We start from the raw sequence: 19,658 nt of genomic DNA, 5'->3' as shown, positions 1-19,658 counted from the left end.
ACCAGCGCCTGAAGGGTGTTATCACTGTCATTTATCAGATGCCAGAACCTAGGCTGGGAGAGGGCATAGGTTAGCAGCTGGTAAATGCAATGCCAGCATGGAAAGCTAGGTTGGTTTGACTTCAAACTTAAATAATTTCTACTACCCCTAAGCTGTTGTTAGGGAAAGCGCAAACAAGAGACACAGAGAAACTCATTTTCAGTTCTGAAAGCAATCAAGAGACTTTCGGTAGAGGAACAGCCTTGCCAGTTTTGAGGGCACACAACGTAGTCATTGAGAACATAAGGAAACCGTAGTCCATCAGTCCCCTTCTTCAACCCTAGCACACTGACAGGCAGGGTAGCTGATGGGGGCCATTTACATCCTATTCATCTTGTTCCAACGAGTAGGAAGGCATGCAATATCTGACTAGTGAGCTTTAAAGAATATGTCACTCTCTCCATGTTCTATTTTCCTTTCTGTTTCAACAAAAGACCCTGGCCAAAAGCAATTTAGGGGGAGTGTATTTTATCTCACAGTCACAGTTCATCACCGAGGAGAGTCAGGGCAGAAAGAACAACAAACGGGAACTTGAAGCAAAAATCTGAGAGGGATGCTGAATGCAGGCTTGCTTGCAGTCTCATGCGTGGCTAGCTTTCTAGCCCAGGACCAGGTGCCTACAGAATGGTGCCACCCACAGTGGACTAGGTACTCCAGACACAGGCCCAATTAATAGGCAATTCTCCTCTTAGCTTCTATGTCAAGTCAACAGTCAAAACTAACTCGGGCATCCCTCTTAAGTGTAGAGGACAGCAAGTATCTTTTTTTCTCTCTCTCTTCCATTTTACACAAGTCGGTTTTCCATCTCTCCCTGTACTTACGGGGTATGTTTGATTCTGGGTTTCTGCAGTAGCAGACCCACTGTAGCCCTGGCAGTTCTAAAGCCATGGCCAACATTCCAATTTGACCCATAACATAGTTTACATTTTGGTTTCCGTCTGTGTAGCACTTGGGCAATCTCAGTGGGGGAATTTAGGCGTAATTTTGAAACCTCCTAAAACTTCAGCAGTAGGCATTCAGCAGACCTCAGTAGAAGCCAAGCTATGACAAGTTCAGAGCACACCGTGAAGCCTGGTGTGATGTGAGCTGCCGGGTGTGTGGTAAAGAAGGCGAAGACAAGATAAGGTTCGGCCACAGGGTGTCATAGAGTGCTTACAAGGAAGGCAGAAAGGTTGGATTTGATGTGGGAGAAGAAAGTGAATGAAGTTTCTCAGTGGATGAAGACACAACACGGTGGTATCTAAACCCCAGAGCGAAAGAACATGGCGGTTATTTTTCAGTGCAGTCAAGAAGAGTATGCCCGGATCGATCCGCTACCAGTGGCAGCTTCGTGAATTTCTGAGTGAGGACTGAGAGTCTGCAATAACAAAGGAGACCTGGGCACAGAACTGAAGGGGCTGCATGGGAGATCTCTGTGAGAAACCGATTTAGGCTATGGTGACAGCCCTCCTATGGGAAAAGCACAGGCTATTCGGAGGCAAGCCTGAGAAGTAATGATGAGCGTCCCCTGAGCTGGTAGAAAGTGGGAGTCGGCAACCAGATGTTGGGTCTGAAATGCGTCAGACAGAGATTTATTCCTGGCCACCAGACCCGAAGTCAGGGCAGGAAAGAGATAGGGAGTCAGCACCCTTATTATAGAGGCGGCACACCTTTGAAGACCTCTGGGGAAAGAAACACCTTGGAGATCCGAGGCATGAATAGGGAGCTTTCCAGAAATGGCAAGGGTGCTAACAGGAACATTGGTGAGGTGGAGAGGGATTAGAGTTCCTGGATTAGAGGGAAGCATATAAAAACGTTGCGGAGCAGGGCACTTTACCCCCTCTCCCTAGTACACCCACAGCTGAATGCAAAGGAGCCTTCTGCTCACCAGCACAGCTTGGGCTGCTGTGCCCACTTCCTTCTTGGGCTGTAGTAACACCCTCACATCCTCTCTCCTCCCTTTTCCCTTTCAACAATGAAGGGTGACTCTGGGATGCTCAGGTTCGAGTCCCAGCCCTGGTACGGATGCCCACTGTGCTGCCCATCTAGTTATCGCTGCAGTCCACAGCTAATTCCTTCTGTTACCCCTGCTGCTGGAGGCCAGCGCCCCTCCCGGACGTGGGGTTTCTGCGGTTTCCCTCGCCTTTGTTTCAGAGTCCCCTGAGACAGGGACACTCAGTGCCTTCTTTTGAGATATCTGAGGATTCTTGGGTGGGAGTCTAGGAGAGGATGGGGATGCCTGCGGTGCATGGGCGATCCTGAGCTCCGGGCGGGGACCGGGAGGAGGGAGCGCAGCGGGAGCCGCGGGGGCCGCGCTGCAGAAGGGGAGGAGAATGGGGAGGAGCTGGGGGGCCGGCGGGCGGGGAAGGAGGGGTCTTAAGGGGCGGCGAGCCCAGGTCGGACTTCCTCGGAGCCCGGTGATCGGCGACGCTCCCACCTTCTCCTCTAACTCGCTGCTGCCACCCTGTCCAGTGTCCTTCGGAGTCCCGGACCCGAGCACGGTGAGCGCGGTGCAGAGGCCGGGTCGCTGTGGGCACCGAGGGTGCTGGGAGGAGGGGGATGAATCTGCGGGACCCGAAGAAGTTTCTAGGGTCTGAGCGGGGCCCAGCGCCTTCACTCTCATCCTCTTCTCTCTTCCGCAGATGTGGAAACGCTGCCTGACGCTCGCGCTGGTGACCATCACCCTGGTCCACGGCGAGGTAGGTGACCGGTCTCTGGGGTTTGCGCCCCAGCGGCCGAGTGTGCAATCCAGGGATGCTCTCTGGGGGGGTGGGACTGAAGGTCCCCCATCCTTACGATGGAGTGGGATTCTGGCACTCTCAGAGCAGAAATTCTACCTAACAAACTTATTCTGAAGTAGTTTGGGCCATAAGCTGGAGCCCCACCACGCCTAATATGGAGGGAGGCTGGGGAGTGAGGAGAGGGGACAGACTGGGCGGATAAGAGCAGAGGCGGCGGCCAGAGCAGCCGCAGAGTTCAAAAAGGCGCCTTGAGTTCTTCTGTTCACTTCAGAGGCATCTGAGAATAGTTATGGACTTTTCCTTTCCAAGTCTTTCCTGGTGGGGGGAGATTTAAAAGATTTTTATTTTACAGCAAAGTGAAATTTCTTTTCTCCTTCATAAAGTGAATTGAGATTCCCTGAAATGCATTTTCTTCTTTGTAATTCTTTGTAAAATGTCCTGGATTTTTGTTGTTGTCGTTGTTATTATCTGGGCCCCATAAGAGCCTTTTACAATCCAAATTTCCCCTTAAACTCAGTTGAACAAGTGTGGGAATCTGTGACTCTACCCTTTGGGGGCCTCTGGTTTCCAGTTAGTCAGTCTCTCTCTCTCTCTCTCTCTCTCTCTCTCTCTCTCTCTCTCTCTCTCTCTTTCTCTGTAATGTTTTCTTTTCAACTCCAGTGACCTTCCTGACACACTACAAACAAACCAACAAACCCTATGCCCACAAGCCCCTCCATTAACTCAAAGGTTTATGGACAGAAAATAAACAATTCTAAATTCCCTGGGCTCCAGTCTCCAGAAAAGTGAGGTCAGAAACTAAACATTTGATAATTGTGGCAGGAAATGTGGAAGGAATTAAAACGCATGAGAGAGAAGAAATGGAATGCACATTACAAAAGAAATAGCTCCCTGGTGGGTGGTTTATAGCCCCTCTGAGTTTTTCTTTCACTTTACAGTTTAGCCCCACCCTTTGCATCACCGCTTGACTCTTCCCCAGAATTCATAAATGCATACAGTCTTCAGGACCTTAAAAACACACACACACACACACACACACACACACACACGGTGTGTGTGTTCCTTTAATTCACTGCATCATTGATTGAGGTAGAAACAGGCTATTTTTACTCCCAGTGAAATAAAAGCAGCAAGTATTTATTAGGTAACTACTTACTTGTATTAAGATTCTATTTTAATTATAGGGAAACTGAGTCAGAGAAGTTTATGTAACTTATGAAATAAGTTAAAATAGTGAGGATAAGATACGAACCCAAGATAGAGACCCCAGGCAATTTATCACTACCTTGCCAAATTTGCAAACATGAAGGCTTAGCATTTTACCAAGTATTTTGTATCTGCTTGGATCTGCTATCATTTCTTTTAAAGCCTTTCAGCCCTGTGAGGTAGGCTTTGTTAGTTCCATTTTACAGAGCAGGGAACAAAGTTAAGGAAACTCATTAAATTGTCCATGTTCGTCTAACTGATTAGCACTGGAAGTGGATCTGTATGTGCCCAGCTCCCTCTGCCTCTCAGGTACTCCTCGCACCCCTCTTGTTCCTCAGCCATTTTCTTTGACTGGAGGAAATAGCCCCGATTTTTAACATCCTCCATCCTTGTGATGGCCCTCAAAACTGTTAGTTATTGGCTCTCACCTTTGATCTCAACACTTTGGAAGCAAAAGCAGGTAGATCTCTGTGAGTTCAAAGCCAGTCTGGTCTACATAGTGAGTTTCAGAACAGCTAGAACTACATAGTGAGACCCTGTCTCAGATAATGATAATTAAGATGATGATAAAGTAGTCAGGCAGTGGTGGGACACACCTTTGTTCCCAGCACTCAGGAGGCAGAGGGAGGTGAATCTCTGTGAGTTCGAGACTAGCCTGATCTACAAAGAGAGTTCCGGGACAGCCAGGGCTACACAGAGAAACCATCTTGGAAAACCAAATAAAAAATAATTAATTAACCAATCAATTAAAAGAGAGAGCGACTGTTCTGTGATAGATGAAGTGAACACCTGGTTAATTTCACAGCCAGCTTAGGGATTCCCACCTACTCTGTGAAAAGACAGAACCGTTTGCAGAAGTAAGGAGTGTGGCGTCTGTGTCTCATCAGGAGACTTGAGTCCAAGGTCTGGGATCTGTTCTAGGAAACCTGCCCCTCACCGCAGCCTCCCCATCCCCACTGCACAGCAGGGAGCAGCCCACTCTAGGGAGTAAGGCCCCTAGCTGCAGTTTCCTGCTGGAGCTCTATGGTAGAACATTCAGTTCCCAGGCTAAACCTGCAGGGAAAGAGGCAAAGTGCTGAAAACCAGGGGAGCTGGTGCAGAAAAGAGGCTGTGAAGTCAGGACACACGCGCGCGCACACACACACACACACACAGTGAAGAGGGAGCACTGGCAGGAGGCACAACCACGCCACATCATGACTCCACTTTATTAAGGATTATTGTATTTTAATCAACCAGGCCTTTGTTGCCTGACCTTCCAGATAACACTTGGCAAGTTTTAATGCATGTGTTAAATACTACATCTTTACTCATGGATGAAAAAGTAAATTAACCCTCTCCACGGGAGACGTGACTTGGAATACATTTTAAACACTATAGTTGCAGTTAGTGATGCTTGCAGTGGAATTTTTTTTTTCCTTGTTAACTATAAGAACATTCAGCAAACACTCAAATATGGTATTTCTAGTCTTTTGGCATGAGTCCATTTTAGTAAAATTTAGATCTGCTACGTTGTGCAAATGTTGTTGAACTCTCAAAAAAAAAAAAAATGAGACACAGAAGATACAGAGAATTTTCTTGGTGCTCTTTGCTTCAGTAATCAAACCCAAAGATTTACTTCACTTTTTAAAAGCTGTGATTGATTTACAAATCCTTGGTTCTTTAAAAAAAGCCCAAAGCCTTTGGAGTCAGCTTTCAGAATCAGAGCTGTTTCTTCTTGGGTTAGGGTGGCCTGTATGTTCTTAATGCTAGTCTGTAAGTTCTATTTGGTTAGATTTGAGAAACTGTTACTAAATCTCACTAAGGGGAAGTATTACATTGTTTCCTTATTCTTCATGTGCTGATACATACCTGCCACCTCAGAGTAACATTGCGGTTGTCTCCTCCCTTTGCAGTTGCTCTCCCTTACCTCTAGGATGTCCCTGCAGCCAGCCTCCATCAGAGTAATGCCTTACCCATGTGAGCACACACACATGTGCTCTTCAGAGCTCTGAGCACAGTTCTAGACACACGCATATTGGATAGGACTAGGCTTGGGTTGCGACAGCAGCAGAGGGAAGGCTTCATCCCCTGAGCTTCTCTTTCTTCCCACACCTCTCCTACTGAAATCACTATTGTTCTTTGGGAAGTAATGCAATTGGGGGAGGGTGAGATATAGAGAATTCCAGGTATCAGTTTGTGTGCCCCTGGAGTCTTGAGGAGCGTAATTCAGTTCCTTTGACATGACAGGCTAGTGGAGACACACAGCTCAACTGCCTGCTTCAGGAGGACCATCTTAGTAAGTGTCCAAGTGCCCCCTACACACGCTGGCTTAGTTTTACTCTGCATTCTGGCTCTAGAAATTCATTATTATAAATTACATATACAAGGGACAGATTTACAGAGGAGATCACTCATTCTAGCAAGGAATCCACACTTGAGCTGGGAATGTGTCTCTTGAGACAGTAGTGTGGAGAAGCAGTAACAGCTCCACAGACAGATGTGCTGTGCTTAGCTGTTAGGCAGGCCATGCTAGCAGGCTGTCAGGGCTTTTGTCCCTAGGAAGCCACACTGCTAAATGTCATTTATACCTCCTCACGTGCATGTAGTTAACCTCTAGGTTAGTATCTGCCAGACTGGGAAGGGGTGGGAGCACCTCTGCAGTCTATAGAATTGTTCTTGAGTCTGCAGTGTAACCCACACCACCCCCACCCCTCAACTACAGCTTCAGAGTACTTGCAGCTTACACATTAGCCAGCAAATGATCTCCTGCTTATCCTGTAGCAAATAAACTACTTGCTGTGATTCTGAAGGCACCACTGGGAATTGAGGAGTTAAAGCATAGCTGGACACCACTGAATAGCTAAAACAGATGGGCAAACACCTGGCAGACAGCGGTGCTCCTACTTTCAATGTCTTTGGAAGGTGGATGTATTAGAGTTCCTGTCAAAGTGGACTGGGTGACAGGAAGCTTGGGCGACCAAGTTGAAAGGCTGTAGTAGGAAGTGGCTGTAGAGCCTACAGCTGAGGTGAATATAAGGAGCCCAGAAGTGGTCAACTAGACAACAGTGCAAGCCTGGGCAAGAATTAAAAATAAAAGATAAGTTAATACCCAGGGCCACATTGATGGATTGGAAATGTAGCAGTTTCTTTTTATTTCTCCTCTCCAAATAACTGGACATCCAGAAGAGCTTTTGAAAAGCATCTATTTTATTGGCTTCATAATACCAGCTGTTATATTATTAGAAAAAAATTAAATATGTTAATCCTGTAAGCCAGATGAAGAGTGACCTTGGAGGTTAAATGCACACGTCTTCCCAGGTTGCCCAATTCCAAACCCTGTGGCTTTGGCAAGGATGCTTTCTCCAAGAGTGAGCCACGAAGGGCACAGAACTTACCTTCACTCTTTCCCTCAGGCATAACATTGTCTGGTCCAGGTCAATAACGCTCTGCACATATACGCAGAGAAGAATCCAGCATGATGTGCAAGGCTTGATTTCTGTGCTCTGTTTCCTTGCGGTCTATTGGTGGGTCAAGAGTGCTAGCAGACAAAGTGTAGATTAGAATAACATAATTAGCAGGTGAATTCAAGGACAGCCTGGTTCTTGACCAGCCAGACCTACATAGTAGGACTCAGTTTCAAAACCATTTTTTTTTTCTGTTATATTGACATAGGTCCTCCTGTAATTTTGAAAATTCTCTTTTGGTTTTTAAAGGTTTATTTATTTTATTTCATGTCTATGAATATTCTACCTGCATGTGTGTCTGTGTACCCCCTGTGTACTTTTCCCCCTTGGAAGTCAGAAAAGGTTATATGTCCCCTGGAAGAGGAGTTAGAGATGGTTGTAATCTGCCATGTAGGTCCTGGGAATCAAACCTGGGTCTTCTGCAAGAACAAGTGCTCTTAACCTCTGAGCCATCCTCCAGCTCTCAGAATTTCTTTATGTTAATAAAATCCATACATCTCGCTGACCTTCTACACCATTCTCAGGTAGCCACGCCCCAGTGAAGACAGAGGAAGCTGGTGAAGAAAGACTCTGCGTTCAAGGCAGAAAAGTCACATAGTGGAAACTGTGTGTGAAAGGGTTTGTCCCAGCATGCACTTCATCATTCCTTGGTGAAGAGAAATTTTCTTTTAATCAGTCTCTTAGTGTCTAGTGACATTTCGCAGACTTTTAGTTCATGTTTCAGCAATAATGAATTTTTACGAATCAGTGAAAAGGTTAATTCACTCTCTCCAGGGGTCTTGAAATTTAGATGTTATGTAAGTATTTGGATGTGTAGCTAATTGTTATAATTTAAGGAGAGTCTTCGTAAGATGCCAATCATGTTATTTAGAAGAGCTGTATAAAATTAGAACTGCCAAGACATCTAGTTGAAAAAGGGAAGGCACAGCCACAGGTACCACTCTGGGCTGTGTTAGAAAACCTTACACATAGGTAGTGGGATTGAGGGTAATTTTACTCTTTGTTCCAGTCTTTTCTGTATTTTCTAAGCCTTTCTGAGTGTATCTTTGCTTCGTGTTGCATGAGAACACAATGCTAACTTTTTCTCATGTGTATGGACATGTGATCTGTATGTAAGGGTTGATGTTGACATGTGTGTGAACACTTAATGGGACATCATAGGTACGTATGTGAGTGTGTGTGGAGACCCAAGGTTGATGTTGGATGTCTTCCTCTATCCTCTTCCACCTTATTAACTGAGCCAAGAATTCTCAGTGACACTCAGAGCTCAGAGATACGACTAGACAGTGATCTTACCCTAAGGGTTCCCTGTCTCTGCCTTCAAAGTATGGGGCTCTAGGGAGACCACCACGAGTGTCCAGCATTTATGTGTGTTCTGGGCATCTGGATTCCATTTCTCACATTTTCATGAGCAGTGCTTGTCCACTGAGCCGTGTCTCCAACCCAGCATCAACTTTTTCTTTAAAGTGACATTAGGAGGGTAAATTCTTCTTGTAAAAGGAAATGGTCACAGGAATCCACATGATGATGAAATATCAAAAGAATAGGAGTAACGGGGGTGGCTTTAGGAGAATATAGAAGAGGTTCATCAACTAGTGGGTCTTCCAGAGAATTAGTCAAGTCAGTAGTATGTGATAATCTTATTAAACACCATAGGCAATGAAAATAAGTATCTGCCGACACTGGAGTAAATGGCCTGCTGAGGTAGCGTGAACAAAGCAGTTCCTACATTCCCCTACCCATGACAGACATGACTAATCAATCACAGAATTCTATCCTACTAAATTCAGAGGAGCTTTGAAAATCTCATTCAACAATACTCCATGCAGCCATTCACAATCAGTCAGAGTCCCGGTGTGAGATGATAGCTATTTGTCATTTCTGCTGGAATTCTCAATCCAGTTTGGCAAGCACTCACAATTTTTAACTGAAATTAGGATGATTAGATAGGAGAGTTCCGGATGGTATGACTGACATAGACAACAGAGAGAAGAGTGGCTGGAACTGTTGAAAATCTCACGAGAAGCCACATACCAGTTTCTCGCCCAAGCATCTAAGTAAAACAAACCCTTTCATGTTGGTCACCAGTGAGGATGCGGCAGTGAGCCATTTCTTGGCTGCCATAATGAAATATACCCCTGCCCTAGCTAAGACTGGAAGAACTGCTGCTATCACAGACAGCAGCTTCTGCATTAGCAGAGTCTGGCAGTAACTTGCTAATAGAATGCTCTCTGGGTAGTTGGAGTACAAAATATAGCCTATAAATTTGCATTTTCTGCTTTGGATGAAAGATTTCCGTGTAATCTCCTCACTGACTTCTACGTCCTCATTTGGAAGTGATCACTGTTACACTATCCTCAGGATTAAGTCTACATTTACGATGCCTGGTATGTCCTCTGAATAGTGTGCCAGACACTGTTTGTGACCAATCAGGCCACTGCCATTCGAGCCATGTGGCATTATGGCAAAAGCTATGTTGTGTTTCAGGCACATATGTGTGTGCTTTTGTGTATGTGTGTGTGTATGTGTGTGTCTGTGTGTCTGTGTGTACATGTGTGTGTACATGTGCATGCATGTGTGTATATGTGCGCGTGTGTCCTGTCTGTGTGTGTGTCTCTTTCTGTGTGCATGTGTATGCATGTGTGTATATGTGTGTGTGTGATGGGATGTTTGAATCCATGTAGGGAAAGTGGCTTTTTCTTTTTCCTTGTTTTCAAAATTAAAGTCCTGAGTCTGAGGGAAAAAAAAGTCTTCCCCTAGTCTTTCATTTGTCCTTCACTGATACTTAATAAATATGACTTATTAATCTGCAGAAGCCTCAGGCATTACCTCACGGCCCTTACTGGGGTGTGATATCAGTCACTTTACACACTTCCTTCCACTAGCAGCAGCGTGAGACTACTAGACTATAAGTTCTTTTCCTGGAAGCGCTGCAGCAGCATCACCATATACAGCCCAAATGGCTCTGGCTTTTAGGGACTCCAGGAATGAACAGCTCGTCCTCACCTCTGGCATCTGGTTTAGAAAATTCTCAGTTGCAGCAGTGGATTGCATGGCCCCTGCCCACCCAGAATTCCAGGGGTTGCTCCTGGGCAGCTGGGATCATCTCTGTCTACTGACCTTGTCTTCTCTGTCAACGTGGCAGCTCTGGTAGCATCTTGTACAGAACTGTATCTGAAATGATGTCTCCTCTAGCCTCTGGCATTTTCCCATTTTCTTGTTATTCTGAGGTTCCTCACATATCTGTCTTCATTGTCCCTAGTCCTTGACCTGGGTATCTCCAAGTCTGTTTTGTTTGCCTGTCTATCTGTTTTTAGTTACACTAAAGCATTGAACGCTAGGCCTAGCTCAACCTAGTCAAAAGCTGTACCATTGAGCATATCCTCTAGCCCTTATGACAGAATCTCAGTGTGTGCCTCAGGCAGGCCTTGAATTTGTAATGCTCCTGCCTCTGCATCTCAAGTGCTGAGATGACAGGCTGGTGCCACACTGCCTGGCCCCTAAGGTCTGTCTTTTACATAGACTCTATTACAGAGCACTTTTGTTATTAAGAGTGACAGTGACCATGTGGAGCAACGAGATGGTCTATAATACAGAGGTCCTGGGACGAGGTTCAGACTGTCAGGAACACAGAACCTGGTGCTCGGAAGGAAAACATTGCACCCAGCTTCACTTGCTCTCTGGCGCCCGTTCCCAGGCCAGGGCTCCTCCCTGCCACACTCCCTCCACCCTCTCTGCATCCTTATTGCCTAGCCTTTCCTCTCACATTCTTCCCGCTCCACATTCTAGCCATCACCCCGAAGTGCATGAGCTGTTAGGAACTGACGGGATACCTACAAGCCTCCCGCTTGTCTTCACCCAGTTTACACTCACAAACCCTGACGTGCTCCTCTGTATCACTCCTCTGAAACAATTCACTTTCTCAAAACCAACTAGAAAGAGGAAAGCCAAAGGTCTCTCACACTTGTGTTCCCTGTGGGGCACTGAGTAAGAGCTGGTGGAAAACGCACTCTCCCGGAGCGGTTGGGCTCCAGCAGCAGTTCTCAACCTGTGGGTCCCAAATGACCCTTTCACAGGGCTGCCTAAGACCACCGGAAAATGCAGATATTTATTTACATTGCGGTTCATAACAGTAGCAAAATTGCAGTTAAGAAATAGCAATGAAATAATTTTATGTTGGGGGGTCTCCACAACATGAGAAACTGTATTAAAGGGCCCCTGTGTTAGGAACGTTGAGAACCTCTGGCCTACTAGGAGAAGGAGGCAGGGAAGGTCACAGCCTCAGAACCATCCAGTGTGAGAAACCATGGGACAGGGCTGAGAATCTACCCTGTGCTGAGGTCCAGGAAAACCTTTCAGAGGAAGTAGCCTACAGCTGAGCTTGGAGAGAGACCTACAGTGTAGCACAGGCAGAAAGAGAGCTTCTATTTTCCTCACAAATGGATAAGTGACTACGATAAGGCTCACTTTGCCCATGAAGAAACTCTTCAGTTACTTCACATCAGCTACCTAACCAATAGGCAAGCCAGGATGTAAAACCCAGAGCTTGATATCCCAAAGTCAAAGCTCAGTGGTTTGTGCCCCTGTGTCTGAACTCAGACTCTGAAAACACACCAACAATGTTGCTTGTAGTATGGCTTCAGCACTGTAGAGTCCTAGCCACTAACTCTGAAGGCACATCAGTGCTCAATGGCCCTAGTACCTGAGCTGATACTGCAGCCTTGCCTTGCTCCAACCACAAGATCCCCACTTGGATCCAGCTCCAGCTGCTTCTCTGACATGTGCAGAACTGCAGTTACTATTTGGGAAGATTGGCAGCTAATGGACAGCAACTCGGGAGATGTTTTAAGGCAGTTTCTGTGTCCTTGAAACGTATTCACAACTGTTGTACACTATGTAAAGCCAAACTGCAAAGTGGCTCTAAACTCCGATCTAATTGCTAAGTATGGCTGTGTAGTGTCCAGATGCCTGACTGAGGGGCCAGTGGGGCCAATCCCACCCCGCACTGTACTCACCAAGCCATGCGCCCCACCCCAGGGCCCCTCTGCCACTCAAGAGAAGGCCCTCTTTCCCCACCAGCTTAGATTAGCAAAACTTCCCAAAGCTAGCATTACCCCTGAGTCATAAGCCTATTGGACTGTGGCTGCCATTTCTACATCTGTACATTTTAATCAACTAGTTTCATCAGAGTCCTGAGGCTTCCGTCAAAAGTTAGTTCTTTTTATGAACAAGCTAAACTAACACAACTGGAATTAAAAAAAAAAAAAATCATGGTCCTTTGCCCCTGCAGTGTGCATCTTTTTGGATGTTACTCACTTCAATTTGGGTGGGGAACTGTGAGTTCTCAGGAACTAATAAGATCATCCCCAGCCCTCCATGATGGATAGATAAACAGACTTCCCTCAGCTTATAGCTGAATTCTAGCTCCTGGAACGAAATGTCTTAGAGAGAGAGAGCCCCCAGCCTGGAGCCTGTCAGAAGTTGTGTCCTGTGTTTGCATTAGCTGAACAAAGAGCTACAGGCTTTCTGGCCTGGCTCCCCTCCTCCCTCATTCGCCTCTCCACTGGGAGAGGCCAGCTAAAGTCTAGACAGCAGCGGCTGCTTGGCATGGTGCCTTCCCAGCAGCCTGCAGGACTCTGAGGCCCTGACTTCCTCAGCACAGCTCACTCTGGTTCCTTTCCTTGCTCATTTCCTGCTTTTCTCAAAGTCAGCCCCGAGTTGTCTTGGGGGACTGGCAGGTACCCACACACATAAGAAGCAAGTGAGTGAATTATGAGCCTGCCCCGGATTCTGCTGCTTTGTGAGATTCTGAACTGAGAAGTTTCTGCTGGCTACGTGGCTGAGATTACTGTCTTCGGAGGGAGCTAGCTTCAGGCAAGCTCCATCTTTGGCCAGAGAAGGCCGAAATGAATAGCCCAGTGGTATCCTAAGTGTGGACTGAGACAAACATTTAACCCCTTATCCTCCAAAAGAGTGAAAATGGCCTGCAGTTTAAAATCTATCCCTACAAATCCGCGCAGTTTGGATCATCAAAATACTCTTACTTAGAAGTAGGATATTTAGTTAGAGCTTATCTCAGTTTCCCGTCCGTGGGGAGCCATGGGAAAGGGAGGTGGGCCAAGAACCAAGAAAATAGTGGAGGAGGGCAGGAGGCCCTGGGTCCCCCTCTCATGTATTGAGTGCATCATAGAAGTTGGAGTGTGGTGCCTCACGTGCCTTTGCGCCCTACAATCCCAAGTCCTGGTTGCTTCACAGATGTGAGTCATTTGGTTTTCCTATTTTAAATGGCAACTGTGCATCAACACTGGGGTGGGAGTCGGGGTGGAGGCTGGAATATCCCAGATCCCCCTGGGATTTAGGGAGGGATCTAAAATGACAAAATGAAGATCAATCCAAACTCCAAAGATTTTAGTGACAAAATCAACTTTCTTCCGACTTTTGGAAGTGTTCACATTTTCCTTCAGAGGCAGTATTGCAAAGGGCTTACAAAAATAACCGCGTGAAAATGTTGTTTGGAATCCTCCTTGCCTCACACTTTGTTGCCTGGTCCATGACCAGCATCTAGGAGCTCCTAGACAGGTGTTGATGAATGTCCTGCCTCTGTCCCCTTGCCCTGATCTTAGAGTCAGCAATGAGTGTTTGTGGCTGTGTCGGGCACTGGTCTTTGTCTTTGCCATCAACACTGAGATCCAGTGACTTGTTGGAATGACGTTAGTAAGCAAGCCAAGGCCAGCCTGGATGCTTCAGCCCACTGGTGTGCTTGGTGCCGTGCCCTGGCTCCTGACTCTAGGCCCTAGTAAATCGCCAGGCACTAAATTGCCCTGACTTCTGGTCATGAATAGGAGAAAGCCATGCAATGTCTCTGTCCATCCTAATAAAGGTTCTTGTACAGGTTAGAACCATATACATGTATGTACATCCACATACATGCACACTGGCTTAAATTTTACCCCTCAGGAAACATCTGCCAGTATCTCATAGTAAGAGTTTCCTCAACAACAGATTCCTATGGAAACTAATGGGGAGGGGCAAATGTGCATTGGAATTTCCTGTAATTAACCGGCTAGTTTTACCCTTTGGCTTCTGTATGCAGTCATGATGTCTAAGCGTAGGCACCGTGCTTGTCTTTTGTGACTACGAAACTTAACTGCTAGTGAACTCATGTCACTCAGTCAGTCGGTCAGTCATTCTGCTTTAACCAAAAATGGTCAAAACATCTGCAGTTAGTTAAGCCAACTAGGTTTTGGAGAGGGAGCGATGTTTGGGGCATGGCATTTATAAGAAAGCAAGAAAATGGAGAAGGGACTCAAAGCCAGCCCAGGGGAATTCCTGGTTACTGTCCCAGGGATCAGTGGATGGTTGAAACCATCAGGTGATACTGATGCGGGAGGAATGTCTGCTGGAGTAGCACTATCTAGTAAGCACATGTGCTCACAGTGGGCACAAACACCCAAGTCCTCTTTACTGACAGCCTCTATCTTGAAGGCCCAGGAAGCTTCATGGCTTCTTGCTGGCCTAGCCTGGTTCACAGAAGCTTCTGTTGGAGAGAGGCAAATGTACGCAGCCATTCATTCACAAATGGCTGGTTCTCAAAACGCTGTAGCTAGGATTCCACCACCATCAATTATGGCAGGGCCAGGCTGCCCCAGAAACTGCAGGCAACAATTCTAGTCCCAAGAATTTTTGGAATGTGAATGTGCCCGGTCATCTTTCTGTTGCTTCCCCTTGTCCCCTTCATTTGCCGCTTTGTTATCGTGTCTTAACCTGGGTTGCCTTGGCCTGCTGACAGGCAGGCGAGGAATCAGATTTCCTGAGTAGACATTGATTTTAAAGGCAGGGCTTTCTCTTTCTGCATCAGTCAGTGGGTGTCTGCATCTCGTTCATCCAAGATTCCTGCAGTGCGCCATGGGCTGGCTAAGGACCAATAAAAACCCAGCCGAGAAACACCCGTTGACTTTGGCTTCCTCAATTTCCCTTCTGGAAGGTGGAAGGAGGAGAATGAGGGCTGGCATCCAGGGGTTTACTAAAGACTGAGTGTAGTAAGTTCACTTTTCACTGTGAAGGTCGTGGCAGGAATGACGACATTCCACACTTGTGCCCCACCCTTGGGCTATCAGACTATTAAAACAACGGACCCCAAGAGAATCCAAGTGTTCCAGGAGACTCATGCTAGGAAAGGGCAAAGGCAGAAGCCTGTGCCAGCCAGAGGGAAGCTTGTGTCCTAGAAGGAAGTTTAACACAGTTCTCCCAGTTTGTCCGATCACCTTTCAGAAGTGTCCAGAGCCAGTGATGGGGGCCACACATTTACCTGGACTACTTAGCACACCTTATGATACCCTCTGTTTAAACCAGTAGGACCCTGAGGATGGACTTGGGGGGTGGGGTGGCACTTTTCCTGATGAGGCCGCATTGAATAAATCTCTTTTCTACTTCTATTACTTAGTTTTGATTGGTTTACTGAAGATGGGAGACCCAGCCTGGCTTATTTTAGGGGTTGCCAGGGCTTATTTCTTTACAAAGCTTTCATTATTGATTAGTCTATTTATTTATTTATTTATTTATTTATTTATTTATTTAGAGTGTGTGTGTGTGTGTATGTGTGTGTTTGTATGTGTAGGCCAGAGGCATCGGTTCCCTAAGCTGGCATTACAGTTGATTGTGAGCTACTTGATATGGGTACCAGGAATTGAATTCTTGGTCTTCTGAAAAAGCTGTGTGCACTCCTAACTAAGCCTTCTCTCCAGCGCCCAACTTCATAATAAAATTTCCTAATTTTTAAGGGGCTGTATTACTTTCAGGAAAATTATAAGCAGCTTTCTCCTAGAAATACAACCAGAAAAAATAGTCTGTTTATTTTCTACTAAAGACGTGTATACTTTGATCTGTATTAGATACAGAACTTTTTGTTTTTGTTTGTTTTGTTATACATTTGATATTTTAGGCATTTTTTTAAAATCCCCCTAAAATCCACAGTGGTGATACAGAATCCTATAAGAACAACTAATGTTTGAGGATTTTGAACTGATTCAGTCATTTTATACCTTAGAACAGTGCGTTTTCCTCAGAATCCCTTTACGTATCTAATCAAATAGAAGGCTGCTCATGCTTTGCTTAAGTTGTTCCACTGAGTAGAGGTTTAATTAGGAGCCTGCTCTCCACACAGGCAGATTCCCTAGTCGACTGGGTCATTTTTACAGTGATGTTGTCATTTTGCTCATTGTAAGTGGCATTGGCATTTAGGGTTCGTGCTTAACTCATGTTACAGTGATCTGGGATCTAAAATCCTCATTCCCGGGCAGCTGGTTTTGAATTATAGGAAATGTCTTCTTTCTGCTGGGACATGGAGCAGGGCTTGCTTTCCATGTGGTTAGCTTGTTGGCTCTGTGTGTGTGTGTGTGTGTGTTTGTAGTGTTTGTAGTTTAAAAGTGTATGTGAATGTGTGAGTGTAGTGTGTGTGTGAATGTGTGAGTGTATTTGTAGTATGTGAGTGTTTGTAGTATGAGTTTGTAGTGTGTGTGGTGAATGTGTGTGTGTGCACGTATATATGTAGTGCGAGTGTGTTTACGTTTGTAGTGTATGTGTGTGTGCATGTGCAAGTGTGTAGTATGAATGTGTTTGACTCCTAGGTAACTGGATACTATTGTAGGCTCTAGACTATCTGGCCTCAGATGTGACAGTAGCCATATTCAGAAAGACATAACATTCCCTTTAAGGAAGAAACAAACATTAAGGATTTCTAAGGTTGAGAGTATTATGAACTATTATTGAACTATTATTCCATGGTGACTCTTGTCCCATAAATGTACATTTTCAATCTATAGCCCAGGCTGGACTGAAACTCTTAGGCAGTCCTCCAGCCTCGGCTTTCAAATGCTGGGATTATGTGTGAGCCCAGCTGTCGTGAACATTTCAAGGCTAATGTTCCAGTGCTAATCTGGACAACTTTCTGCGAACAGCATCTATCTGTAGCCAACCCTGCGTCCCAGTGTACTCATTTCATGGGGATGTATCAGGACTTACCTGGAGCCCTGGGCTAATCCAAGGGAAGAGCCTTCTGGGAGAGACTTCGGTCAATGCATCAGCATGGTCCTGTCCATACCTACCTCTGGATATTCAGAGTATCAAGCAAAAGTACTCGAGAATTTTCTCAGAATTAAGGCAGGAACTGTTGGTGACCTGATTTCACTATGTAGACCAGGCTAATCTATTATACCCTACCCAAGTGCTGGCGTTAAAGGTGTATGCTACCACATCTGGCTTTCTCTGGTGTTTAACTTTCACTATCCATTCTCCAGGCTCTTAGCAAATGCTACTACAGGCTCTCTGTTAGAATAGATCACCTGTGTGGACTCTCTTCTGTCTCCATGGTCACCACGGCAGTCCCAGCCACCATCATACCATGTCTGTGTTACTACAGGAGAAGCCTAAGATGTTCTAGTTGCTTTCTGTGCATGTTCTGGCCATCTGGCCATTCAGCAGCCCTAGTCATCTTCATAAAAGCCCCGCCCACACACATCACTCTCTATGCAGTACCCTCCACTGTCCCTTACTGCGATATTTTCTCAGTGGCTCTGGGCCCTTGCCCTTGATTTTCCAGTTGTGCCCTGAACTGCAGTCACATTGGCCTTTTTCCTGTTCTGGGAGCATGACAAATGCCAACTTGCTCTGCACTTTTGTTCCCTTTGAATGAAGCAACTGTCCACGCTTCCGTTTTCAGCTCAAATGTTACCAACTGTACCCAGTAAGGATCCCTTCTCTCTCAGCTTTCCCTAACCCATACCTGTCTCCCTCAAGTGTCACACTGTGAAATGGACTTGCTTTTGTTTACTAACGATCCTTCTAGGATGCATACTTCTTAAAATCGGGGCCTTTGTCTGTTCAGGCACCAACAGTTTCCCAGCTCCCAGAACTGTGTCTATTAAATAACGCGTGCTTCGTAAGTGCTTGTTGAATTATCCAGGGGCTGAACAGTATATGAGGCTGTGATCCTACATAATGTGGTGCCCTGCCTTTGATTGTGTCCCAGCATCACCATCTCTGTGCCAGAGTCTGCGGATGTCTCCTGTGCCAAGGACCGTGGTTGACAACACCTGCCCGTGCACACTTCGTTTAACCTTGAGCATCCTAGCTATCCTGACTTTGCGCAGTCAGACACCTGGATTCTCATCCTTTCAGACCCTAAAGAAGTTGAAATTTTTAACAGAGGCTATCTGAGTCGTAAACATTTTTGGTCTTTAACTCCCACACTCAGCAGTTCCGCTATAAGTGGGCACCATTCCCAGAGGAAGCGAACTCCCCCAGGACTATAGAATTAAGCATTACATTCTTGTTGGTGATAATTTTTCCATAGCCCACATGTTTCTTTCTGTCCTGACTCTGCTGTATACTGAGACCTTGACTTCAGGGAAATACTTCCTGGGCTTGCACTCATGTGTCACAGCAACTGCACTGTAGGGCAATGTCTCCAAACAAAGAAGCAAAAAACATTCAGCACTGCTGGATGAAGACGCTCAGATCTCAAGTCCTTTAGTGCAAAAAGTTCCACTCCACAACACAATGAACAGCATTGAATGGATCTGGAGAGCAGGAAGCAGGGAGTGACCTCGAAACCCCCAAGTGATCTGGTACCCAGGCTTTCCAAACCCTCTTACAGTTGACCAGGGGTTTCCTGACTCACCTTGGCACATTGTTCCTCCTTTTGGTGGAGTTGGAAGTCCCTTAGTGTAACCAAAAGCAGTTAAATAGGTGGCACTTCTCCAGTGTCAGGTTAAAACAAAGGGTGGTGGTTTTAGTAACTCTCCTGTTACACAGTACTTGGGATATTTTTGTTCCATGAATTCAGATCTGGCCATAACAGCTAAACGAGTACAGCTTCTGTTACCCTTTTTGGACATAAAAGGAGGTCTTTGTGCATTGTTGATACAACCTGGGGAGACTCATGGGATTTTATTCTCTACCAAAAAAAAAAAAAAAAAAAAAAAGTAGAAGGTCTTAGTGCAATGGAACCAAATCCCTCTCAGACTTTCGATCTCTCTCCAGCTGAGACCTGGTTCGATTAGCTAGTACATGTAGATCTCCTAGCTCTTTCTTCCTAGCTGCTCTGAGGGAACAATTCAAGGCAGAAATGTTTCAATAATAAAATGTGTGTGTTTTCAATGATTTAGTCTCAAAACACTAACAGCGGGGTGTGTGTGTGTGTGTGTATGTGTAGGTTAGAGAGAGAGAGAAGAAGGGGAGCTGGAGAGAT

The 19,658-nt window shown here is 45.8% G+C and overlaps 1 protein-coding gene across 1 annotated transcript in view; it reads left to right on the top strand.

Moving 5' to 3' along the window:
- Positions 1 to 2,412: 2,412 nt before the first annotated feature.
- Fstl1 (follistatin like 1) overlaps positions 2,413 to 19,658 on the top strand; it is a 56,757-nt gene continuing 39,511 nt past the window's right edge. The window contains exons 1-2 of the mRNA XM_028788167.1: positions 2,413 to 2,519; positions 2,661 to 2,717. Coding sequence (XP_028644000.1) covers positions 2,661 to 2,717 — 57 coding nt within the window. The 5' untranslated portion in view covers positions 2,413 to 2,519. The remainder of the gene's footprint in view (positions 2,520 to 2,660; positions 2,718 to 19,658) is intronic.

The sequence above is a fragment of the Grammomys surdaster genome, unplaced genomic scaffold (assembly GCF_004785775.1).
Source record: "Grammomys surdaster isolate TR1022 unplaced genomic scaffold, NIH_TR_1.0 125704, whole genome shotgun sequence".
In the NCBI taxonomy this organism is placed as follows: domain Eukaryota; kingdom Metazoa; phylum Chordata; class Mammalia; order Rodentia; family Muridae; genus Grammomys; species Grammomys surdaster.
Note: the sequence above shows the minus strand (reverse complement) of the source record. Positions and strands in the feature narration are given on the sequence as shown.